A 22208-nucleotide genomic window follows, 5' to 3' on the forward strand; every position below is an offset into this window, starting at 1 on the left:
TGTTTCTGACGTTTTTCGTTAGTGAGTTAACCCACTTTTAGTAATTTTCAACCTAACCTTTGTATGGGAGTTGGGTGAGGTTATTATCCGATTTCTGTAATTTTTAGACTGTATAAAGAAAATAGCTAAAAGAAACGACTACAGTTTGGTTTATATAGCTTAATTGGTTTGGAAGATGTATACAAATAACCTAAATAACCTACCAAAAAAAAATTACACCCCTCCCTAATGTGACCCTCTGTTCCAAATTTTACTTCCGTAACTTTATTTATGGCTTAGTTATGACACTTTATGTGTTTTCGGTTTTCTTCATTTTGTGGGCGTGGCAGCGGACTGATTTTGCCCATCTTCGAAAGCAACCTCCTCAGGCGGCCAAGGGATATGTGTTTCAAATTTCATTAAGACAATTCAATTAAGATCTTCGATCCATTTAAACTCTATTCATTTCATTATACATACATACATGTATACCTCTTATCAAATATGTACATATGTGCATTTACAGTCAAAAACTAAGTAAACTCACTCCATTTCTAATGCGTTTCCAATTTCACATTCTGTTTCCATTACAATTATTACTCATTTATTTGCTATTTGCAAAATTTTGCTTTTGCTTTTATTTCTGTTTTTGTTTTATAAATTAAACATTGTTGCAATTGTTGTTGTATGTAGCTGCACATCACTGTTGTCAGCAATGCTACCGCGCCTTAATTCGCCGGTACTACGGTTTGTTGTTGTCGTTTTTGCCTCTTACAAATTCTGCTTTACTCGCTCACTTCTCATCTTTATTATTATTATTGCTGCTTCAGATTCGTTGCTTTAGTTGTGCATATATGTATGTATGTATACTGTATTTTTTGGTTTTGTTGTTATCAGCACTTTCGCATTCATACTCATACACTGACACACTCACACAAGCAGCTGCTGCAAAATAAAAGTTCAACGACAAAAAAAAAACAACAAAAATTGCAGATATGCTTGCGTACGCATTTTGTGGCAAATTTTGTTATGCTCGTATGTGTGTGTGTTTGCATTTGTATGCGCATTTATAAATTTGATTGAGGTTCTGCGAATATCTCTTGCTACACTCATCATCTGCTTTGTCACACATATACTTATGTACATACATACCCACATACATTCTGTGCGCAACACTTCCTCGTCGTAATCTTCTTCTTGGAATTCTACTCAAATTTGTAATTCATTCAATATTTGCTTCGTGCTCAGTTTTTGGCTTGCTCTCACTCACGAAACTCCGTCATGACAATTGCAATATTTTTGCTCTCTGATTCTTTGTTGTTGTCAGACACTTACACTCACACAGTCACACTCACAGTTGAATGATTATCTGCAGTTTGTCTTGCGTTTACTTTAAGATTGTCCTTTTTAACCCTTTTTAGCAGGCGAGGTGTTTCTTATGTATGAGAGAGTACATACATACATACGTCATATATTTATTCACTGATTTTTTGTTTTTATTTTCTATCTGTGATTTCATTTGCTAAATTTTTTTTTTTTCTATTACACTAGCTTTTGCTAGGGTTCAATGTAGTAATATCTACCTTCAAATAATTTTTTTGCACATTTGCATAAGTGAGTTTATATGTATGTATGTGTGTGTACACATGTTTTATACTTGAATGTGTTTGTGCTTACAAATTATATTTCAGATTTCTCTTTGCTTGATTAATTGCAGATATTTGCTATAAAAAGAAAACAAATGCATGTGACGCACCAAATGAAAATAGCAACCCTGTAGGAAATTTTGTGATTTTTCTTATTAAAAGCAGTTTTCTATAATATAAATGGAAAATTGTAATATTTATTTGTATTTATTATTGAATTCATAAATAATTTAGCCAATTGAAGAAATGGACAAAAAAATATATGAATAATTATTAAGGGGCACAACTAGTGTAATGGCCTAAAAAAAGGTGATATTTGGGAGTTTTTATTAAAAAAAATACTTTATCAATTATTTCAAAATTTTAAGAATATATGTACTATATTTATACATGTTTCAAGAATATACACTGAAATTTTTGAAGAAAAAAATTAAATAATTTTTAAGTTATAATCGATCTCCGATGGCGGGAAAAAAGGTCCTTCTCTGCTGCAGCGATTCCGGCCTTCTCCATGAATGTAATCTAAAAAAAAATTCTCGTTAAACCAGATAATATTATCTGTACAATGAACTACGATAAAAAAAATCAAAAATTTACAATATGGCGGCGTTTAAAAAAAAAAATAGTCGAATTTTACCCAAAATTTTGGTCGTTTTTGGTCTGCCAAAATTCGATTTTTGATCGATAGGCCATTGTACGGAGAACTATATATAGAACATGTAAAAATAAAATTCGATAGTGATCGGATCATTTGTTTTCGAGTAATCACTGCAGCAAATTCGGAAAATGCTGTTTCGAGAAAAACGCGTTTAAAGATAAAATGATCGTTTTTACTGTTAAAAGTTGTTTAAAATCATATGATTAGCTGTAATAATCTGCTCTTCCAGGGCCATATAATTCACCTTCCTCATCTTCGAAAAGGGCTTGTTCAGCTGAAGAAGCTTTTCTTCGAGATGATCGACCTTCTTTTGAAGAAGCTCTTTGGTGATCATCAGCGATTCGTACTCTCGTCTCGGCCTTAAAAGCCGCAAAATCTCTTGCTGCAGATCCAACTACATATCACTCCCATTACATTGAAGGAAGGGACAGTAGACTCTTAACAATACCTCAGGTACGTCTCGTAGCTAATGAGACTCTCTAGCTGCCAAGCGCCTGCTCTTTAAATTGCTATAACTCAAAACTATTTGAGATATCGATTTGAAATTTTAATATGTTATTTTTAAAGGTGTAATGTAAAAACGATTTTTTTTGAAATTTCACACTAGGTGTGCCCCTTAATAATACAGATATCAAATAAATGCAAATAAAAATAATAAAATATTTTTATTAAATCGCACTTTAGAATGCATGGTGTTCTAAAAACTCATTAACATTTCAACTCATTATCATGTAGGACGGATGGCTTTACAAAATGCCAGAATGGAAAAGGGATTTCAGTGTCAAAGATTCAATTATAAATTTTTTCATCTTTAAACTTAATACTTTAATACTTCCAAGCGCCTAAAAGTATGTTTTACTAATTTTAAAATCGTTTTTCTTAATTGAATACTTTTAATCAGCGCTTTATGTTATATTTTACTAATATAAATATTAAAATTCATGATGTAATATTATTAAAGAGTGTAAACGACGAAGTGGGAAACAATTTAATCGTAACAAAATTAATACGCCTAAAATGCTGCTTTCTTTTAAGAAAAATTATACTCGAAATTACATTAAGCAAAAAAAAAATATAAAAATTAAAATTTAAAAAGGCAATACTCCTCCCCACCGCCTAGAATTATGCTTCATACTTCTATAAAATATATTCAAATATAAATCTTAATTAATTTAAAAACAAATCTTACCTTCCCAGCGCCTAAATGCATACTTCATTCTTACAATAATCGTATAAAAAACAAATTTTATTGAAAAATTTCACTTTCACTTAAAATTTCCTAGCGACCACATCCTTGTTGATGGACTTGTCTTACAATTGAAGCATTTTAACACAAACACCTCAATGATTAGCAGAATTTTATCCTATTTCATTTACATCAATACTTTCGCAACGCTATCGTATGCTTCCGCCGTTGTCATTGCTGCTACAACCATATTTCTCACTGTCATACAAACGTACATAGATATACATATATTTACATACATACAAATGTAATGAGCGCAAATTTTTGAAATTTTGAGTATCTATTTGTATGCACGAGTGATAATATTATATAACAACAACAACAATCTATCTAAGTTTGATTCCAATAATACTGCTGCTTCTGCTTAATATTATGAATTGTCAGTACAAATGTATTTCTGATTGTAAACATGTGTTAGTGTGTGTGTCCATATGTCAGAGTTGCTGTTAAATTAGGGTTGCACTAACTTATGGCAAAAACAATAAAACAAAAACTCAAAAAATCATTGCTACGACTAGCAGCCAGCAATATGTTGTTGTTGAATATTCACTCATTTATTCTACAAATCTACCATATATATACATTTATATTTATGTGTATGAGTGAAGGTGTGAGTGTGTGTCTGTCTTGTCTTTAAGCCCAGTCATATTATCTTGACAGACATTGCCATTATAATCACCATATCTTTCTTCTTAGTACATTTGCTTCTGCTGCTGCTTGTTGTTGTTTAACATGCAGCAGCGAGCTCTCCAGTGAGAGTGTGTGAGCAAAGAGAGCAGTAGTACACACTCACAGATATTATGAATGCGTAGTGTGAGCGAATTAGAATTAGTATTCCGAGTAGTAAAGCAATAATAATAAAAAATCAACACAAACTAATAAATATGTACAAATTTACGAATTACGAATTACGAATATGAACAACGAATTTACGAACCAACAGCTGAGTACGACGAAGTATGAGCCGAAGATGCGGTCAAATTAAAATGCGAATGCTCCTTCGTTGTCATTGTACAGTGGGTTATTTTCGAAATTTGAGTGGAAAAAAAATTATTGTCTTTGATATAAAATGAATTATATTGTAAATATAATTTCCTTAGAACTGAAATAAATAATTTAATAATATTTTCATTGAAACTTGTACTTTTTAAGTGTATGTATTTTAAGAGGACTTCAACGAGATCATAATATAATTCAAAGTACAGAAGTGATAACTAATTTGGTAGTAATCTATTATGTAATAGGTTGGAGTAGCTAAGTATACCACAAGGTACTGGAAACTCAGCTTTCCAAAAGGCTAATCATGCCAGAATATTCGGTCCTATTTAATGATGAATTCCATCGGCTACTCTCCTAAATAATTCAAATAGTAGTATCTTGCAACGTGCACAAATTTAAGGCAATAACTCGTAATAAATCAAATAGTGTTGCTCGTGGTGAGAACTCTTTGGATTTGTCATCAAAAATCATTCTTATCACATTTGCACTATTTTCCAGAGCTTTTCAGTATCGCCTTTATAGTTTCGAATACACAGACTGTCTTTCAGACAAACAGAGGACTCTGAATGCTTGAGACCACAACCGCGCGCCTGCGTGATAATTGCGTGAACCTTGGATACTCTGAAATTGAACCGACGATTATAATTTGACACAGTTAAATTAACCCCTGATTTTAGAAATTTAAAGGGGTCATCCCGTGTGTTTTTAGGTTTTTTTTTTTCAATGACCAGTAAATAGATAGAGCCTTAAGTTTATTTTCAATTACATACATTTCAACAATATAAATATAACTTTTAATATAATTTTGGTAGACATTAAAAAAAAACGAATTTTGCGTTTTTTTAGTTGGTATAAAAATCGAAATTTTGGAAATAGTGCGTTTCCCAACTAATTTCATTCGGTTGGGTCGTTTTTGAGATACGATGGATGAATGTTTGAAATCACAGTTTTGAGAATAACGCGTTCAATGTTTCCAGCTGCCAACTAACTCTTCGAACTGCTGAATCTTTAACACGATTTAAAATTTTTAAAAATCACTTTATTGTCGTCTTCAAGTAATGTTCAGAGAGCAATTTAAGAATTTGTTTTTATTTAATTTTAATTTAATTTTTTCTATCCCATCACATGGGATCACCCCTTAATAGCATTATCTTGTTGTAAGAGAAGTTGTATCCTTTTATTTCTTAATGAATAATATACCTACTATTCTTCCTTAAAACAAAAAATATATCGATTAAATGAAAGAAGTGTTGCTTCCCAACTCAGAACCCTTCATTTATATTTTTTCACCAGTCATTACCCTACAATGCCCCACTGTACACAGCCGGCAATTGCTAGCTGTTATAAACACTTTCTTAGCATTGCTTTTATTGTTTTTGTTGGCGTCGTTAATGTGTCTTACATACAATGCTCACATGTTCTACAGCTTCTAGTGCTGCTGCTGGCGCTGTCACTACTGCTGCGGCAGCGTTTTCGTTACAGTTTTGCCACTCAATTTGTTGCTTGCTTGTTGGCTGGCTGGCTGGCTGGCTTACTAGCTTAGCATTGCTCTCTCTTAGTGCGACGCTAGTGAGGAGCAGCGCTCATTTAACTGCCCGCTCACCGGCTACACTTTGTTTTGCCAGCGCTGCTGCTGCTGCTGCGGCTGTCGGCGCCACTGAGCGGAAGAAGCCAATGCATGCGTGTGTGTATGTCTGTGCATGTGCGTTTTCGGGGTAAGTGTGTGCGCTGCAAGCAAGCGCTCATGTGTATGTGTGTGTGTGTGAAATTGATTTTATTAGTTTTTGGTTTTTGTGTTGAGTTGTGTTGAATTTAAAAATTTTTTGAATTGCGCGCCCTTAGTCATTGACTAAACGTGCAAGCGGCAGGCAGCAGCGCAATCAGCGGCTAAAGCGGCAACAGCAAAAATATTCTACAGTCAACAACAACGAGAACACAACTAGAAATTAGTTAAATAAAAATCAAATAAGCAACTCACTAGCGCACTAGTAGTGGCAAGAACAACATTGCGCCGTTGCGACAGTTGTGGCAGATAATAATAATAATAAGTATAAGTTGGAAGTAGCAGTAGTTGGGAGCGCTCATACAAAAAAATGTTCGCGTTCTAACATTTGCATTCGATATTCGGTATTGGTTGGACGCGTTGTTGCCCATTTTTCTTTTCAACTTTTGATTTCGCTTGCGTGTTTTGATTTTGGTGCTTTTTTGTTTTTGTTTGTACGCTTGCATTGGAATTATTGCGGTGAAGTGCCATCATATCAAACATTCACACGCGGTCTTCGGTGGTTAACGGTAGTTAAGGCGCCGCCTCCCACAACAAATTTTCGGTGTTTGAGTTTGATGAATAACGGCATTTTTGGCGTAAATAAAGACGCAAGTGAACTGAATGCAGCTGGAAATTGGCAGAAAAGTGACATTCACGCGAGAGCGAATAGGAAAATGTGGTAAATTTTTTTGTAAAAAATAACAACAAATATTTGAAAAGAATTTTGAAGCTAAAATTACAAGCGGAAGTGTAAAATATCGGAGATAATCAGTAAAAAATTCAGTGTAAATTATAAAATATTGAAAGAAATATTAAAATAAAGTGAAGAACGTAACTATTATAGCAACAAAAATACATTAAAAATATATATTTATCAATTACTAAAAAAAAATAAATTGAATATAAATTTAACAAAAACAAAACGTTAAAAAACAACAACAACAAACATAACTGATTATATTAAAATTAGTTTCATACATATAATCATAAACTGAGTATTTTCAATTTCTGCGTATTATTTAAGCGTCGAAAAAATTTTAAAATAACAACAACAACAATTTAAAAATTTCAAAAAATTATCCTTCGATTCTGTTGCGTCTAACTACATACCAAAATATTTTCTGCATACCAATTTGTGCAAAATAAACAAAAAAAACTCATGTGTTTCTAATAATATGCACAACAGCTGCAGCCTTCTTAAAAAAGTAACAACACAACCACAGTAATTGAAATATAAAATACCTACATACAACTTTGTAAAGCGCTTTTTTTACCACTAACAAGTAATAAAGTAAAAATATACTTTAATACCTTAGCATAGAAAACAAAACTTAGAATTCAATAGAAATTAACTAGACATGCTGTGAATTTTGTGCGAAATAAAGAAATCATAAAAATTATTGTAAACGATTTGTTAATTAATAAAAACTTAAAAACGTGTGTGGAAAAAGCGCTTAGCACAAACGACAAAATTGCTACGAATTTGTGAAAATCGTACAACAACTACAATAGTGTAAAAATACGCACGCGTGCTTCTAAGCAACACCAATCTCACGGCAGTTAATACGAAAAAGGATTAAAAGTGGAAGACATAACGGCAAAAATGGTAAATATTACTAAAGAATCGCATATTTATTTAAATTATATCTAATTACTTTAAGCGTGCTTAACTACTGTGCTTTAAAAGAAATTAGTCTCACATATTTGCTTGATAAGTCAAATTCTAATGCGGATAATCACATGTATTATTCATACACATATGTATGTATGTATGTGTGCATGTTTAGTAAAAAAAAAATATAAAAAAAATTGAAAATTAAAACGAAGTTGAAATAAATTTTTTTTTGACGAAAGTGATTAAAAATACTCGTGATTGAAAAAAATTGTTTTGAAAAAAATTCAAAATTTTAAGATAAACTGGCATAAAATACTTTGTTTTGAAAATTTAGAACGCCGCTGACTGTGATTCATTATTATATTTTTTTATTTTGAAACTGTGGAAACAAATTTGGAATGAAATGTATAGCAGTCGCAGATTACGGACATTAGAATCACATTGTGTAGATCACTTATGACATATAGAACCATTTTGGTAGTGTAATGTTCCGAAACCAATATGTATTTAGAAAAAGATCTTAAAGATTATCGGACAGTTTTATCAAGTGCTGATATAATATCCTACAGCTTAATTGGCAAGTTACTTTAATGCTTCCATTCAGGAATTACTTCAGTTCTAAGTATCATATATCAGTCGGCTCTATGATTTTCGTACGATCTACCAAAAGTGCTGATATTTCTAGAGCTCATACTCCATCTTGAGCTATTTTCGAAGTAGAAGAAGTTTTGTGTTAGAAAAATTAGATAACATTTATTTTATGATATTTTTTTCCTTTGACCGTTTTCACACGGGCAATTTTTGTCGCGGCAATTCTTAGTTTTATAGGAGAGGGGGCGACCAAGGGAAGCGAGAGAGAGAGAAATTCTCGTCTCTTCGTCGCCCCCTCTCCTATAAAACTAAGAATTGCCGCGACAAAAATTGCCTGTGTGAAAACGGTCTTTCAAAGTTAAATTTTTTACCCTTCGAGTACAAAAAAGGTAGATAAGAAACTATAGGCTGGAATTTCATACAAAAAATATTAAATATCTTGTGCAGAGAAGTGATGAACTGTGTTGCTGAAAATGTGATGTAAAGCTAGTAAGCATTATAAGAAACAGAAACAGAAATTGTAGGTAAAACTGTTTCTTTCAAACAGCAAACGTCCAATTGTCCAAGCATACCCGAAGGAAATGCAGATTATAAAACTACCCTGACTATTTAGTGTGCTTGCTATCAGCACTAGTGACTACATATTATCCAGGCAATATGCTCTGCTTGAGATATTATATTTCGCAAGTGCTGGGCATTTTCTCACTAATACCTTTGGAACTATGTATAAGATAAGAAGTACCTGTAGGGATATATGAAAACATTGGAAACATATTTCAAAACTAGGAATATTTTTATGTTTATAGATGTAGATATACTATATAAGATATAGAACTGCTTATATTTAAATTTTAAAATAACTTCGTTTGTATAGTAAATTATAAATAAAATATATTTTTACAGTTAAATAAATAATTTTTTCTTTAATGATTGAACTAAAATTATGATAATATTACCTACAAGTGAATCTGTATAGTTGAACAAAGTGAAACACTTGATCGCAAGCACCATTTAGTAAATTAATTTCAAATTCTGAATTTCCAAAAGTTTTTAAGCTCATAAATTATATATAAAAAATTAAATATTAATATCTGTTTCTGCATAAATTTCATAAAATTCTTGTGGTAAACAAATGCAAAAGTCCAATTTTTATATTATAATTTTCGTGAATCCAACTTAGAAATAACCCAAAAAATATTTTTTGAATTTGTGTTTGATTAAATTATCGCAACTCAATTACAGTACCGTCGGCTAAATTATTAAATTATACAGACTTGCTAACTACTAAACAATTATGTTTATATGTAACTACATGAGTCGCTCAGTTTTCCCAATTGCTTGTTAGCAAATAAATATAAGCGACTAAGCGGAAATTATTCGCTAGTGTAGTCATACATTAAGAGCACTTACTAAGCGCTAAGTTACAGCGACGAAATAAAGCTAAACACAAACATACAACAACTACTAGCGCTTACTAATGGGTGACTAATTTGATTATAAACTAAATATGACATCGACCTGATAAATACTTAGGAGTAGATTCGAGTGAATTTAAAGCGCAAGAGAATATTTAACAGTAGTTTTATATATTTTAGAGCACACCAATTTGCATACAAACACATACATACATACATATATGTATATTTATATAGCTGTATGTAGTTGTAAGCCTGTGTTTGTACTATATGCATATGAATGGTAAAACAGTTGCTCTGGATTTTGAGTCATTCGTTACTTATTGCTTATTTGCTTAATTGAAGTACTACAAATAATTTATTTAAGATAAACCCGGCAAAACTCGGGAATGTCATAAAATTTAGTCACAAAAAGAAATCATTTCTGCGAAACAGCAAAGGGAAGCACAAAGTTTAACTTTAGATGGATTGCAAAGAAGCTGGAAAAATATAAAAATATTAATATTTTAATGCAGGGGATTCCGTTGTGGCGGAAGTGATTACGGTAAATTCTTATTCATACAGACGTATTTGCATATAAGCGAGTAAATAAGTAAACAGCCCACTTTAGTATATTAATTCTTGGTAATATTGAGACTTATTAAATTTTATTTATGACACATATTTTAAAGAAAAACCGAAATTTGTAAAATATTTTTTTTGGGTTTAAAATATGTACAAGAATGGTATATTGAGTAATGACTATTTAAATAAAATAAAATAAATAAAATGAAATAAAATAAAATAAAATAAAATAAAATAAAATAAAATAAAATAAAATAAAATAAAATAAAATAAAATAAATTAAATTAAATTAAATTAAATTAAATTAAATTAAATTAAATTTAAAATAAAATAAATTAAAATAAATAAAATTAAATTTAATTAAAATAAAATAAATTAAAATAATCTAAAATAAAATAAATAAAATGAAATAAAATAAAATAAAATAAAATAAAATAAAATAAAATAAAATAAAATAAAATAAAATAAAATAAAATAAAATAAAATAAAATAAAATAAAATAAAATAAAATAAAATAAAATAAAATAAAATAAAATAAAATAAAATAAAATAAAATAAAATAAAATAAAATAAAATAAAATAAAATAAAATAAAAAATAAAATAAAATAAAATAGAACATTAAATATGAAATAAAAGATAAAAAACCGAAATAATTAAAATTATAAAATTAAAAAATAGTAAAAAAAAATAATTTTGTCCAAAATTTCTCCACCAATAATTTTCGGCTTTTGGCAATTGCTCTTAGTATATAAATGTCCCTACGTATATCTGCAAATTTGTTCAACATTTTTTCGCATCATGTGCCCAATTGCTCGCATTTAGTTAGAAATTATAAATAAAATTGTTCAATAACACATTCATAAATTAATAACAGCGCTTATAAGATGCTATAAATGTATACAAGTTGTATGTTTGCGCCCATCCGCACATCTACAAATACATATTTACATATACACATGTGAGTATGTATGTTTGCATGTTTCTTAGAAGCCCCTGCACGCTCCGAACACACATTGAATCAAATTGTGTTAAAGTCGATCGAATGATAAATCATAAAGCGCAAAATATTAGCAAAAACAACAACTACAACAACAGTAGCAGCAAAAAAATTGGCGAAGAAGCAGTGACACAGCTGCAACAGTGTACTTTAGTTAGTTCGGATGTTGTTGTTGTATATGTATGTATCTATGTGCCTCGTGAAATGATCTAAAAGGCATTTTGAGTGTTTAAAAAACAAATAAACTAAATTAAGTGTATGTATGTACGACTATGCATGTCGCTGGGTACTGAAGAAGCGCCGCAGCCAACATTCGCATTTAGCAGATATTAAATATATGAACAACAACAACAACAGCTGTACGTATGAGCATGAGCCGTGAAAGCATCGAAAGCGATTCATAATTATTTACAATTGGCTGCAAAAAAAAATTGGCTGCACCAACAACAACAATTATGCGAACAAACTGAAATGCGGCAAAAATGCAGATGAAGAGGAAAGATGCTGCTGCAGGATGACGGCTAAGAAGCGTGCTGAAGAAGCATTGAATTCTTAGGGAGTGCAGACACAGACACACATACTATGATTTAAAATCACACTTTATGCACTTGGCGGCGGTTAGTTGCAGCTGCAGGAGCATTTTAGTAGCAGCGCATTTGGCACTTCGCACACAAACCCACATACATAAATATACTCGTAAGAGTATTTATGCACACTGCTGTGGTTATGATTTTGCCACGCTATTTTTAATAATTCCAACACATTTTCAATATTTGCACAAACGCACAAGCATACTCACGTACATATGAATACATTCATAAGCGCATGATATATGCATTTTAAGTTATAGATAGACGACCGACTGCCAGGTAGGCTAAAGACAGCAATCAAATATTTTTAAATCGCGCAAATAAACATAAATACATATATACATATACAGCTGTGTAGACTAGCGGTAATTTGAAGTGAAACATTAAAAAAAATAAAAAAATTAAAATTCTGCGAATATAAAAATAACCGAACGGAAAACGCAAATTTTTAGTGAAGAAATCGAAAAGAAATTAAAACAATTTTCGAAATAAGCCAAAGACACGCGAAACTGTAGTGCAAATAAAATCGAAATCATTATGTGCGATGATTAAAGGAGTCACATAAATACACGCACACACATACTCTCATACTCATACAAACAAACATAAACACAAATGAAGTTAGTCGCCTAGTCAAGGAAATAGTTTATAGCACTGACACTCTAGTGCCTGTAAGAGGGAGCAGCGCCATATTTATATAAAAATTATTGCTGCGCTTTTTGTTGTTCTGACAGTTGAACGTTTTTTTTTGTTGTTGGCATACGCCATGGCGCAGGTCAGCGCCCAACAACAGCTGTTGCAGTTTGCTTGCTTTTGCTCTGGCGTTGCAGTGCCGTTTCCTGTTGTTAGCTAATTTTTTGTTGTTGCCACAGCACACACTTGATGTGGAGTGAATTTGAAGAGAAAAACATATTATAAATAAAATTTTTTTTCTAGTCGTCATTATTTCCACCCAACTTTTCGAAGTTTATTACATAATTTCAGGCTTTCAACCCTTACATCATAAAAAAAAAATTAATTAATTTAAATCTTTATAAAATTTATATTTTATATTTGTACATACAAAGTCCGTTTTTATTAATATTCATTTCAGTTTACTTTTATATATTTTCTGTTATTTAAAAAATTGTTTTTTTTTTTTGTAATAATCTTATGTAAAAAAGCAAATTTAATTTTTTTTATTTCAAATTTAGTTTTTTTATTATTTTTTCTGTCATTTAGAATTACATATAAAAAAAATTAATTTTTTTTTAATTTAGTTTAATTTTAAAATTCAATAATTTTTAATAATAAAAATTTTAAATATTTTTTTAATTTTTTTTCAATAATTTAGTTTAAATTTAAAATTTTATAATAATAATAATTTTTTTAAATTTAATTATTAATAGTAATAATTTTTTGTAATGTTTTGTCTTATTTGTTTTTAAATTTCTTATTATTTATCAATGAATTATTATTATTTTTCATTTATTAAAATTTCTTTCTTAAATATAAATTAATTTTTTAACTACTTTCAAATATTTTTTAAAGTTTTTAAATTAAATATTGGTATTTTTTTAAATAAATAAAAGTATATTGATTTTATTTCCTATTTTTATTATAATTTTTTAATTATATTTTTAGTTAATAAACCTCTCAATACATTTTTATTATTATTTATTTCTTATTTTCTAAATTTTTATTCCAAATTTAATATAATTTTTCTATAATTAAAATAATTCCAAGGCAAGAGTTAATTATTTTAAATGATTTTATATGCATTTTTTGCTATTTGTTATTAAAAGTAAATTTTATTATTTTTTTTAAATATGTTTTTTTTTATAATTTTTTATTTTTACTTTTTTTAATTTTATTGTGCAAATCTTTTTTTTATTGATTTTCATTAATTTTAGTAATCCCTAAAGAATAAATATTTTTATTATTATCACCAATTCAATTATTATAATTCCTATCTAAATCCTACTTTATCTTTATCTTTACAATTTCTGAACTAATAATTGTTAAAACTGCAAGAAATAATTTCCTTTGCCCACATTCTACATTTGCATTCTTCATACTATTAGTTAGTGTACCAATTAAAAGTTCTGTGCAAGCAATTTCTCCTTGTAATTCAATGCAAATAGAGAAGAAGCCACTGCAATTTGCAACACGTCATCCGATGAATATGCGATTTCACTAATATTGCATACAATTTCCAATTACTTTACACACACAACGATATACATACGTATACATATGTATAAATATGTGACATATTGCCAATCTGGCCTGACGATATTTGAGTAGCGCGCATTTAAAACACAAAACGCAACAACAAATAAGCGCATTCACTGCAATTTCATACTAAACTAAAAAGTCAAGATTGCGAAAAAGACAATACGAAAAAAAAAAAATAAAAAAACATATTCTAATAAAGCAAAACAGGCATAAATTGACGATATGCATATGCACAGTGGAGTCACAAAGAATAAATAATAATTTGTATGTATAAATTGTATAACGAATTTATTTAGTAGATATGTGTACGTCTTTATATACATTTAAAGCTAAACTACAATGGCAGCGACAATAGACACTGACAACAACAACAGCATATAACAATAATGACTACTACAATAACTACAAAAACAAAAACGTCGAACTAATGGAAAGCATAGCAATTCGTTGTGGCAATAAATAAATTAATTGATTATTATTCTTTTGGTTTTATTGCTTTATTTGTGTAACCATATAGGAATTTGTTGTTGCAGCCGCTGTTGCAGCATTGCTACACACACTTGAAACTCATACTCAGCAACATTTCTTTACATTGTATGCATGTGTGTGTGTGTCTGTTTGTGTGCCTCTAGTATAAGCAAGAGCGTTTTGTTTTAAGATAGCAGAGAGCGCTAACGATCACCAGCAGCTGGGTGCAAATTGACTACAGAAATTGATGGCTCTCTACACATACAAATATACCGTGATATTCCGTTGTTTATTGGGTGGTTGGGTGGCTGTGTGATTTAACCGCTTTTCTGCCTACTATTTTAATACACCAATACAAAAACAATTTTACTTAGTAATAGTAAAGCTAACGCTAGTTCATTCGTAAGCATCTATTGGCGTCTTAAGCCTTTCATTTGCACATATACACACACGTACACTTTCTAGTAAAAAATGTTATAAAATTCCTTACTCGTAGCAGCAATTGCATAGCAAAGATTAAATAGAGGTTATAAAAATAAATTGTTATAATAACAACTGCTGAGATCAATTTGACGAGTTCCAGCACATAAATTGTGCTTTATGCGACTCAGTAGCTAATTGTTGACGGAAATGAACTCAAAGCGATCGGTTGAGACTCATATACGACTCATAATCGAGCTAAATGCTTTTACTATTAAAAAGTGAAGTATAGTTTTAGGTGTTGGGGGGACTAGTTTTTACATTTCTTACTATCACCGAGCAGTTGGTACTCAATTTCGAAGCCACGATCATTTTAAAAAGGATTTTGGAAGAGTTTGTAAGAATCTCTAGAAGAGGAAATACCAATTTTTTGTAAAAGAAATGATCATTTATGAGTAGATCGTTTTTATAGAATTAGTAAGAAATTGAGAATTTATATTTTCATACGAATTTTTAAGACGATATAACTATTATCAGTTCTCCTGGACTTTATTCTCAAAGCACGTTATTAGTTTTCAATAATACAATTTTATTAAATCATATCTGAAGGTGATCGTTACTTATGTATTTTCAAATAATCCGATACTCGATAGCGAATTTTAACTTGAAATTTTAATTAGAATATTTTTTAGCTCGTGAGATCTTGATATGAATATAATGGAATATTTCTGAATTTCTTCAACTAATGGCATATTAAATACTTATTTTGAATTGGTGATCATATTTCTACAAATGGCTCAAAAAGGTCTAAGGCTAAGGTCTAAGGTCTAAGGTCTAAAGCTCTAAGGTCTAACTAAGATTTTTGAGTAATTAATTCCGTTAAATCCTTCAAAATATTGATAATATTGCGAACAGATGAATCTTCTCACAATGATACATAAAAATTAGGCACAAAATTTTGATTTATTGAGTGGGGTAGTATAAAGAATGCGGTCTTCAATGCCACAGGTACTATAAAAATGGCTACAAAGAAAGTTTACAAGCTTTCTTCGCCAAAATGCCATAAATTAGTAATTTCTTGATTGAAAATCTTCTAGATTTGTCAATTTAGTTAGAATTCAAGTACTAATGGTAATGCTACCACTCCCATTACCACCTAGTACCTACAATAGCAATGCAGTAAAAGCAGTTAAATGCATTTACACGCTCAATTCAATGACTTCAATCACACAAAATAAAAAATCAAGCTCACACACAAGATATCAAATATACAAGAACAACAAAACACAGTAGACAGCAGCATCAACAACAACCAACAATCGCAGCGGATTTAATGCAAATTCGTTCCATCACTCAAACACACATTAAAGCGCAGTCAGACGGACAAAGGAAAAAACGGTTTATGTGGAAAAATGCAGTAATTGAACAATGAAACGAGGCAAAAGACTGAATGCTGAGAAATTGAGAAGAGTTAGTGCGAGAGTGTGACTATTGGAGGCTGTATGTACAGCCATACAGCCAAGTACGTTTGAATGCATGTAGGTGCGAAAGTATTTGAAATGCAATAGGCAGCTGCATTTGATTATTGACTTTGATGTGTAAAGAAATTAACACTCCATAGAAATGAGTGATTAAGCAAACGCAGTTAATTGAAGTGATGGGGAGAGTGGAGGTAAAAAACAACAACAACAACAACTAGAAAGATCCTTGGTGTGTTTCTAAGTAGAGGAAAAAAATGGAAATACAATAACAATAAAAAAATATAAATGTTTAGCGCGGCTATTGTTAGAACATACATACATATATACATATTAGAAAAAAATAAGCGAAAGATATTAAAGCTGACAATCAATCATTGCGTCACACCAGAAAAAAACAAAAAAAAAAAATCATGGAAAAAACAAAACAATGGAAATATGAACAAATACCTATGCTAGATACCTTAGTGAAGCGCAATCTAAATACTTACGTGTACATACATATGTATGTATGTTAATATGTATGCATTGATATCTGTTTAAGTGTCCATCAAAGGTTTTGTTGTGCTTGTATGTGGGCTACCGTGATTTTAGGGGCAACATTTAACGAATTTTGACAAATCATGTCGCTTTAGAGTTACACAAGCGTACATACATGCATACATTCAAACAAACAATTGTATGCATAAGTCTGTTGTTGCATATAGAAGAACATGCTTTGCTTTAGTTCCGCTCATGTGGCTGCGCTTTTTCTGTTGCCCATATAGCCTTGTTTCCACATATGTACATATGCACACACACTTCTGGATATGTATGTACTTAAGTGCATGCTTGTATAACATAACATTCAGCTATTTAGCCATAAACAACTATTAAATTAAATTTCAAATGTTAAGAATTAAAATCAAAGTGTTGTAAATAAACATTCCATCAATAATTGAAGTGCCAAAATTCATATGTATGATTAGCTGTGCTTCTACAGCATATTTGTTTGTATGTTTGAATGCGTATGCAGTCAGCTGTGTGCCGCTAAACTAGCGCATATGCATGGAGGAAGGCATTAATTGATCGATATGCTTTTGTTTAATCAAAAAAAACATTTGTTTAGTATAAGACATATGTGTTTCTATATCTCATTGTGTATGTATGTTTTATGTGTGTGTTACATCTGAACTTCTAACATATGTTTGCCTCTGCATGCTTTCCTATACCCATAGACAGTTTGTTGATAATAGGTTTTTTCAAAATTAAATATTTTTTATTCATCGGATTACACTAAAAAATACCACTACCAATACCAATACTAGGATAAATTCTTGTACCAATATCAAAACCAATACTAGTACCAATACCAATACCACTACCAATACCAATACCAATAGAAATACAAATAGCAATACCAGTATTTGAACCAATACTAATAGCAATGCCAAATACCAATACCAATACCAGTACCAATATCTATATCAATAGGAATAGCTATACAAAGTATCAATACCTATCCAATATCAATATGAATACCTGTACCAATAGTATTTAAAAACAAAATCATAAAAATACCAATACTAGTACCTGTACCAATACCAATTCCAATACCAGTACCAGTACCACTCCCAGTAACAATGCCTATATCAATACGAATAGTAATGTCAAATACCAATACCAATTCAAGTACCACTATCAGTACCTGTACCAATACAAATACTTATACAAGTACCAGTACCAGTACCAGTACCAATACTATTCAACAACAAAATCATAAAAAATATAGGTATAAATAACTTTTTTTTTTTAATAATTGATGATAAATCTCCAATAATGCTATATCAACTTCATATAAAAAACACAAATGCATGCTGAAATAACAGCCACCCAACGCTGTTCCAACAACCCCTAATAAGTAAAACCCTTTTGCGGTTTGCATTAGCTGATTTAGTATTTTCTTTGATCTACAATTTCCCACAGTAATTGTGATTTGAATTTTGTTTTTTTTTTTCATGCCAAAGGCGCACAGTTGGCCACAATTCGAAGCAGCATCCCTATCAAAGGCGACTTCGAGCGAATCGCATTTCATATTAATATTTTTGCTTTAGCTTAATGTATTGATGCGCTATGATTACCGCCGCCAAAACGCAACAACAACTGCGTACAAACATTAACCCTTAACTTACTTAGATTAGAGGGAATTAAGAAAAGTGCTGCGGGCGCTAATTAAGCGAGCATTCGGCAATAATAGAAAAAAAGAAGATAAATTTAGAAAAAATAATGGCTATGTGAACACTCCTTTCTCCCGATCGAGAGTTGTGTGGTGTAAAAGTGTGAAAGCAGCCGCATGCAAAAAACAAAGAAAAAAAAGAAAAAATGAGGGAAACCACAATTCAGTTGATGAATGCGAGTGTGCCGCGGAATAAATCTTACTAGATGTATTTATATATGTATATATGTGTGTGTTGTTGTTTAAATAAATTGTGACTAATTGCGATTGGCTGTCAATTGGTTTGCATGTTGCAGACTAATAAATTAATGGATACATGCATATGCGAGTGTGTGTTTGTTTTTGTATATATGAGGAAAGTGGCATGCTTTTAGCAATCACACACTTAAACGTATACATATGTATATTTCTATATAAATATATTCCTACTTTATAACTGTACTTACATACTTCAGCATATGTGCCTTACAATAGCCCGCTTTGGCTTAGTTTAAATAATTCACCATATTAAAAGCAAGAATTTTTCAACTTTTTTCCATTCATTTTATGCCATGCTCATTGTTGTTTTTCTTGTATAAGATCACGATATGCGCGCATATGCCGCGCACACGCGCTTATCTCAACGGCCGCAGGCCAGTCAGCAGCCGGAGTAACAGCAGCCACTGCTTCGGCAACTGCTCGGCAGTCGGTCAGTATGCTCGCGGCTATCAGGCACAAGCTGCTGGCTCTGCTACTGTGCCCAACTGATCTGCTGAAAGTGACACGGACGGACAGAGCGCCATCACGAGCTGTTGGGTGGTGTGTAGAGCGCGTCACTACATATATACTTGTATATATATGTGAGTTAGTGTGTGCGTGTGTGTGTGCAGTTTAGCGCCTGCTGGCAGGCAAGCATTTCAATAGTAACTTTTCACAATTTAGCTACACTAAGTAATTACTTATAAATATTACTGCTGAAGCATATATATGTATGTATATATACTTATATATGTATGCTGAATGTATGATTACTCTATAGTTTAATTGCAATTTACACACCATTTGTTGAATTTTTATTAGTTACAATTTAAGCGTACATGCACAAAAACAATTAAGATTAATCTAAGTTGAAACTCAATTTCATATACAAACACACACACTTAATATAGTACTGCCCAAGGGTTGCTACGCTTTGTACTCTCAAACACATCTCTATCATCTGGTCGCATTTATACTTAATCAAATGGCACAAATGCTTGCTGTTGCTCCCCTCCACTCTCTTTCACTTCCAATATTGTCCATTTACATGGCTTTTGTTCGGAAAATCACTCATTCAACGCATGTAATTAGTCGCTCTGTTGTGACGTCGTCAGATCTACATATACTCAATCATAATATGCATATAAATACATACATATGTATGTGTTTGTATCGATTTGCTAGGGTTGACCCCTTAAAATATACTTTAAAATAACTGCTAGCACGCACTGTTACAGAAATACATGCATACATATTTGTGTATTAAAGTTATAAATTAGTGGCACGTGCACCAATACCATTACGGCATTTATTAGGAATGTAATTACGGTTTTAAACTTAAAATGTTATAATGTATCTCTATCATTTATAATGCTTATGTTATTGAATGTATGTATGTATCTGTTTGAAAGATAAATTGGTCGCAAGTTAATTGCTACAACATACCCGACACTAAATTTCTTTAAATTTATCCATTTTATTTGTTATGCCAGCTAGGCGTATGCTAAGGGGTTGAGTTTGGCGATAAATTAATTTAAAATTCTCTTAATTTATTTTTTTCATGCAAGCATTGTGTTAGCTAAAGTATTTTTGAAACCTACAATCGTCTGTATGAAAATGTGCTCATCAATGTCGATTTCACTGAACAAATTTCTGATGAATCCCCTTTTGATATCAATCATTATAAAAATTCGAGTCTAATGATGAATTAAAAAATTGATGTCACTCTTTTTTAGCTTTGCTAATAAAAAAAATATAAATTGAAAATAAATATGAGTACCGTTACTATTTACATTAATACCATTATTATGGATACCATTACCATAATCATACCGCATCCATTTCTTTATTTCATTAATATTATTACGGTTATAGCTTCCAAACTTTTTTTTACCGCTATGAAATATTACCGTTACAATATTATAATATAATGCAAGAACCATTAAAAATATTTCCAGCACTATTATTTTAATGTCCTTAATAATTACTATTTCCACCCATTATAGTTATTCTCACGAATGCTGCAACCCCTAAAGATTTACTGTCATTAGATTTATCAATTTCTTTTCCATTTTCGTTTTTAGTATACTATATATACATAGCCATTAATTTTAGCAATTATTTTTGCACACTTTAGCAATTACAAATACCAATTACATCGAATTTTCCGCCCTTTCTACATATATGTACATACATATTTTTAAAAGATAAAAAAATATCTGGTTTTATAGTCGCTTTATTTTTTTTTTATTAAATTACATTACCATTACCAGTACCATTACCGAATAACTATGTTTAACGTTGTATTTCTATTAAAAATTTAAATTATTTTCATGCAACTTACAATTACCATTACAATTACCGTACTCTTTAATTTAAGTAATCTTAATGAAATTACTATTACCAATAACATTACCGAATTGCTACGATAAACGTTATATTACTATTTCAAAAATACAATTATTTTCATATAAAACAATTACAAATACCGTACTCATTAATTTCAGTAATCTTCATAATTAAGTAAAATAATGAACATTTTTATTTCATTATTATTTTATTATTATTTGCAAAACTTTATTTGTCCATTATTTTTAATTACCATTCCCATTACAATTACATTTACAATTAACATTACCATTACAATTACATTTATAATTACCACTACATTACCATTACTACTTCCATTACAAAGTAACACTATTCTGTTATTTTTCACACCGAAACTATTTTTATAATTGTACATATCTACAAATCTACGCACTTCATAGCTCCCAACCCACTTGCAAACAAGCGGTAAATTTAAATTTTAAACACACCCATAATTAAGTAAATCGACATGTGCGTGTGCGTTTAAGACAAGACAGTCACACATGTCATTAAATAGTGAAAAATCCTGTCGGCGCACATTTTTGTAAACGCCCCCTAGGCAACAACAACAAGAATGACCACAAAACAAATAACAACTGGCAAATAACTTCAAACCAAATTAAGTTGACACAAACACCCAGACAAAATGAGAGTGAAAAAACCAGAGCTTTTGAACAATACAAATACAAAAATAAAATAAAAGAAAAATCGACAACAGAAATACCTAAAAACGAGTT

The 22208-nt window shown here is 30.6% G+C and overlaps 1 protein-coding gene across 2 annotated transcripts in view; it reads left to right on the forward strand.

The window, feature by feature from the left end:
- The first annotated feature begins 6356 nt into the window (after positions 1-6356).
- The window catches only part of LOC105217560 (uncharacterized), a 60968-nt gene continuing 45116 nt past the window's right edge, over positions 6357-22208 (forward strand). The window contains exon 1 of one of the 2 annotated variants that reach the window (XM_054232897.1): positions 6357-7899. In XM_054232897.1, coding sequence (XP_054088872.1) covers positions 7897-7899 — 3 coding nt within the window. In that variant the 5' untranslated portion in view covers positions 6357-7896. The remainder of the gene's footprint in view (positions 7900-22208) is intronic. The other variant, XM_011192618.3, reaches the window with a different exon arrangement.

This window comes from Zeugodacus cucurbitae, chromosome 6 (assembly GCF_028554725.1).
Source record: "Zeugodacus cucurbitae isolate PBARC_wt_2022May chromosome 6, idZeuCucr1.2, whole genome shotgun sequence".
NCBI lineage: Eukaryota > Metazoa > Arthropoda > Insecta > Diptera > Tephritidae > Zeugodacus > Zeugodacus cucurbitae.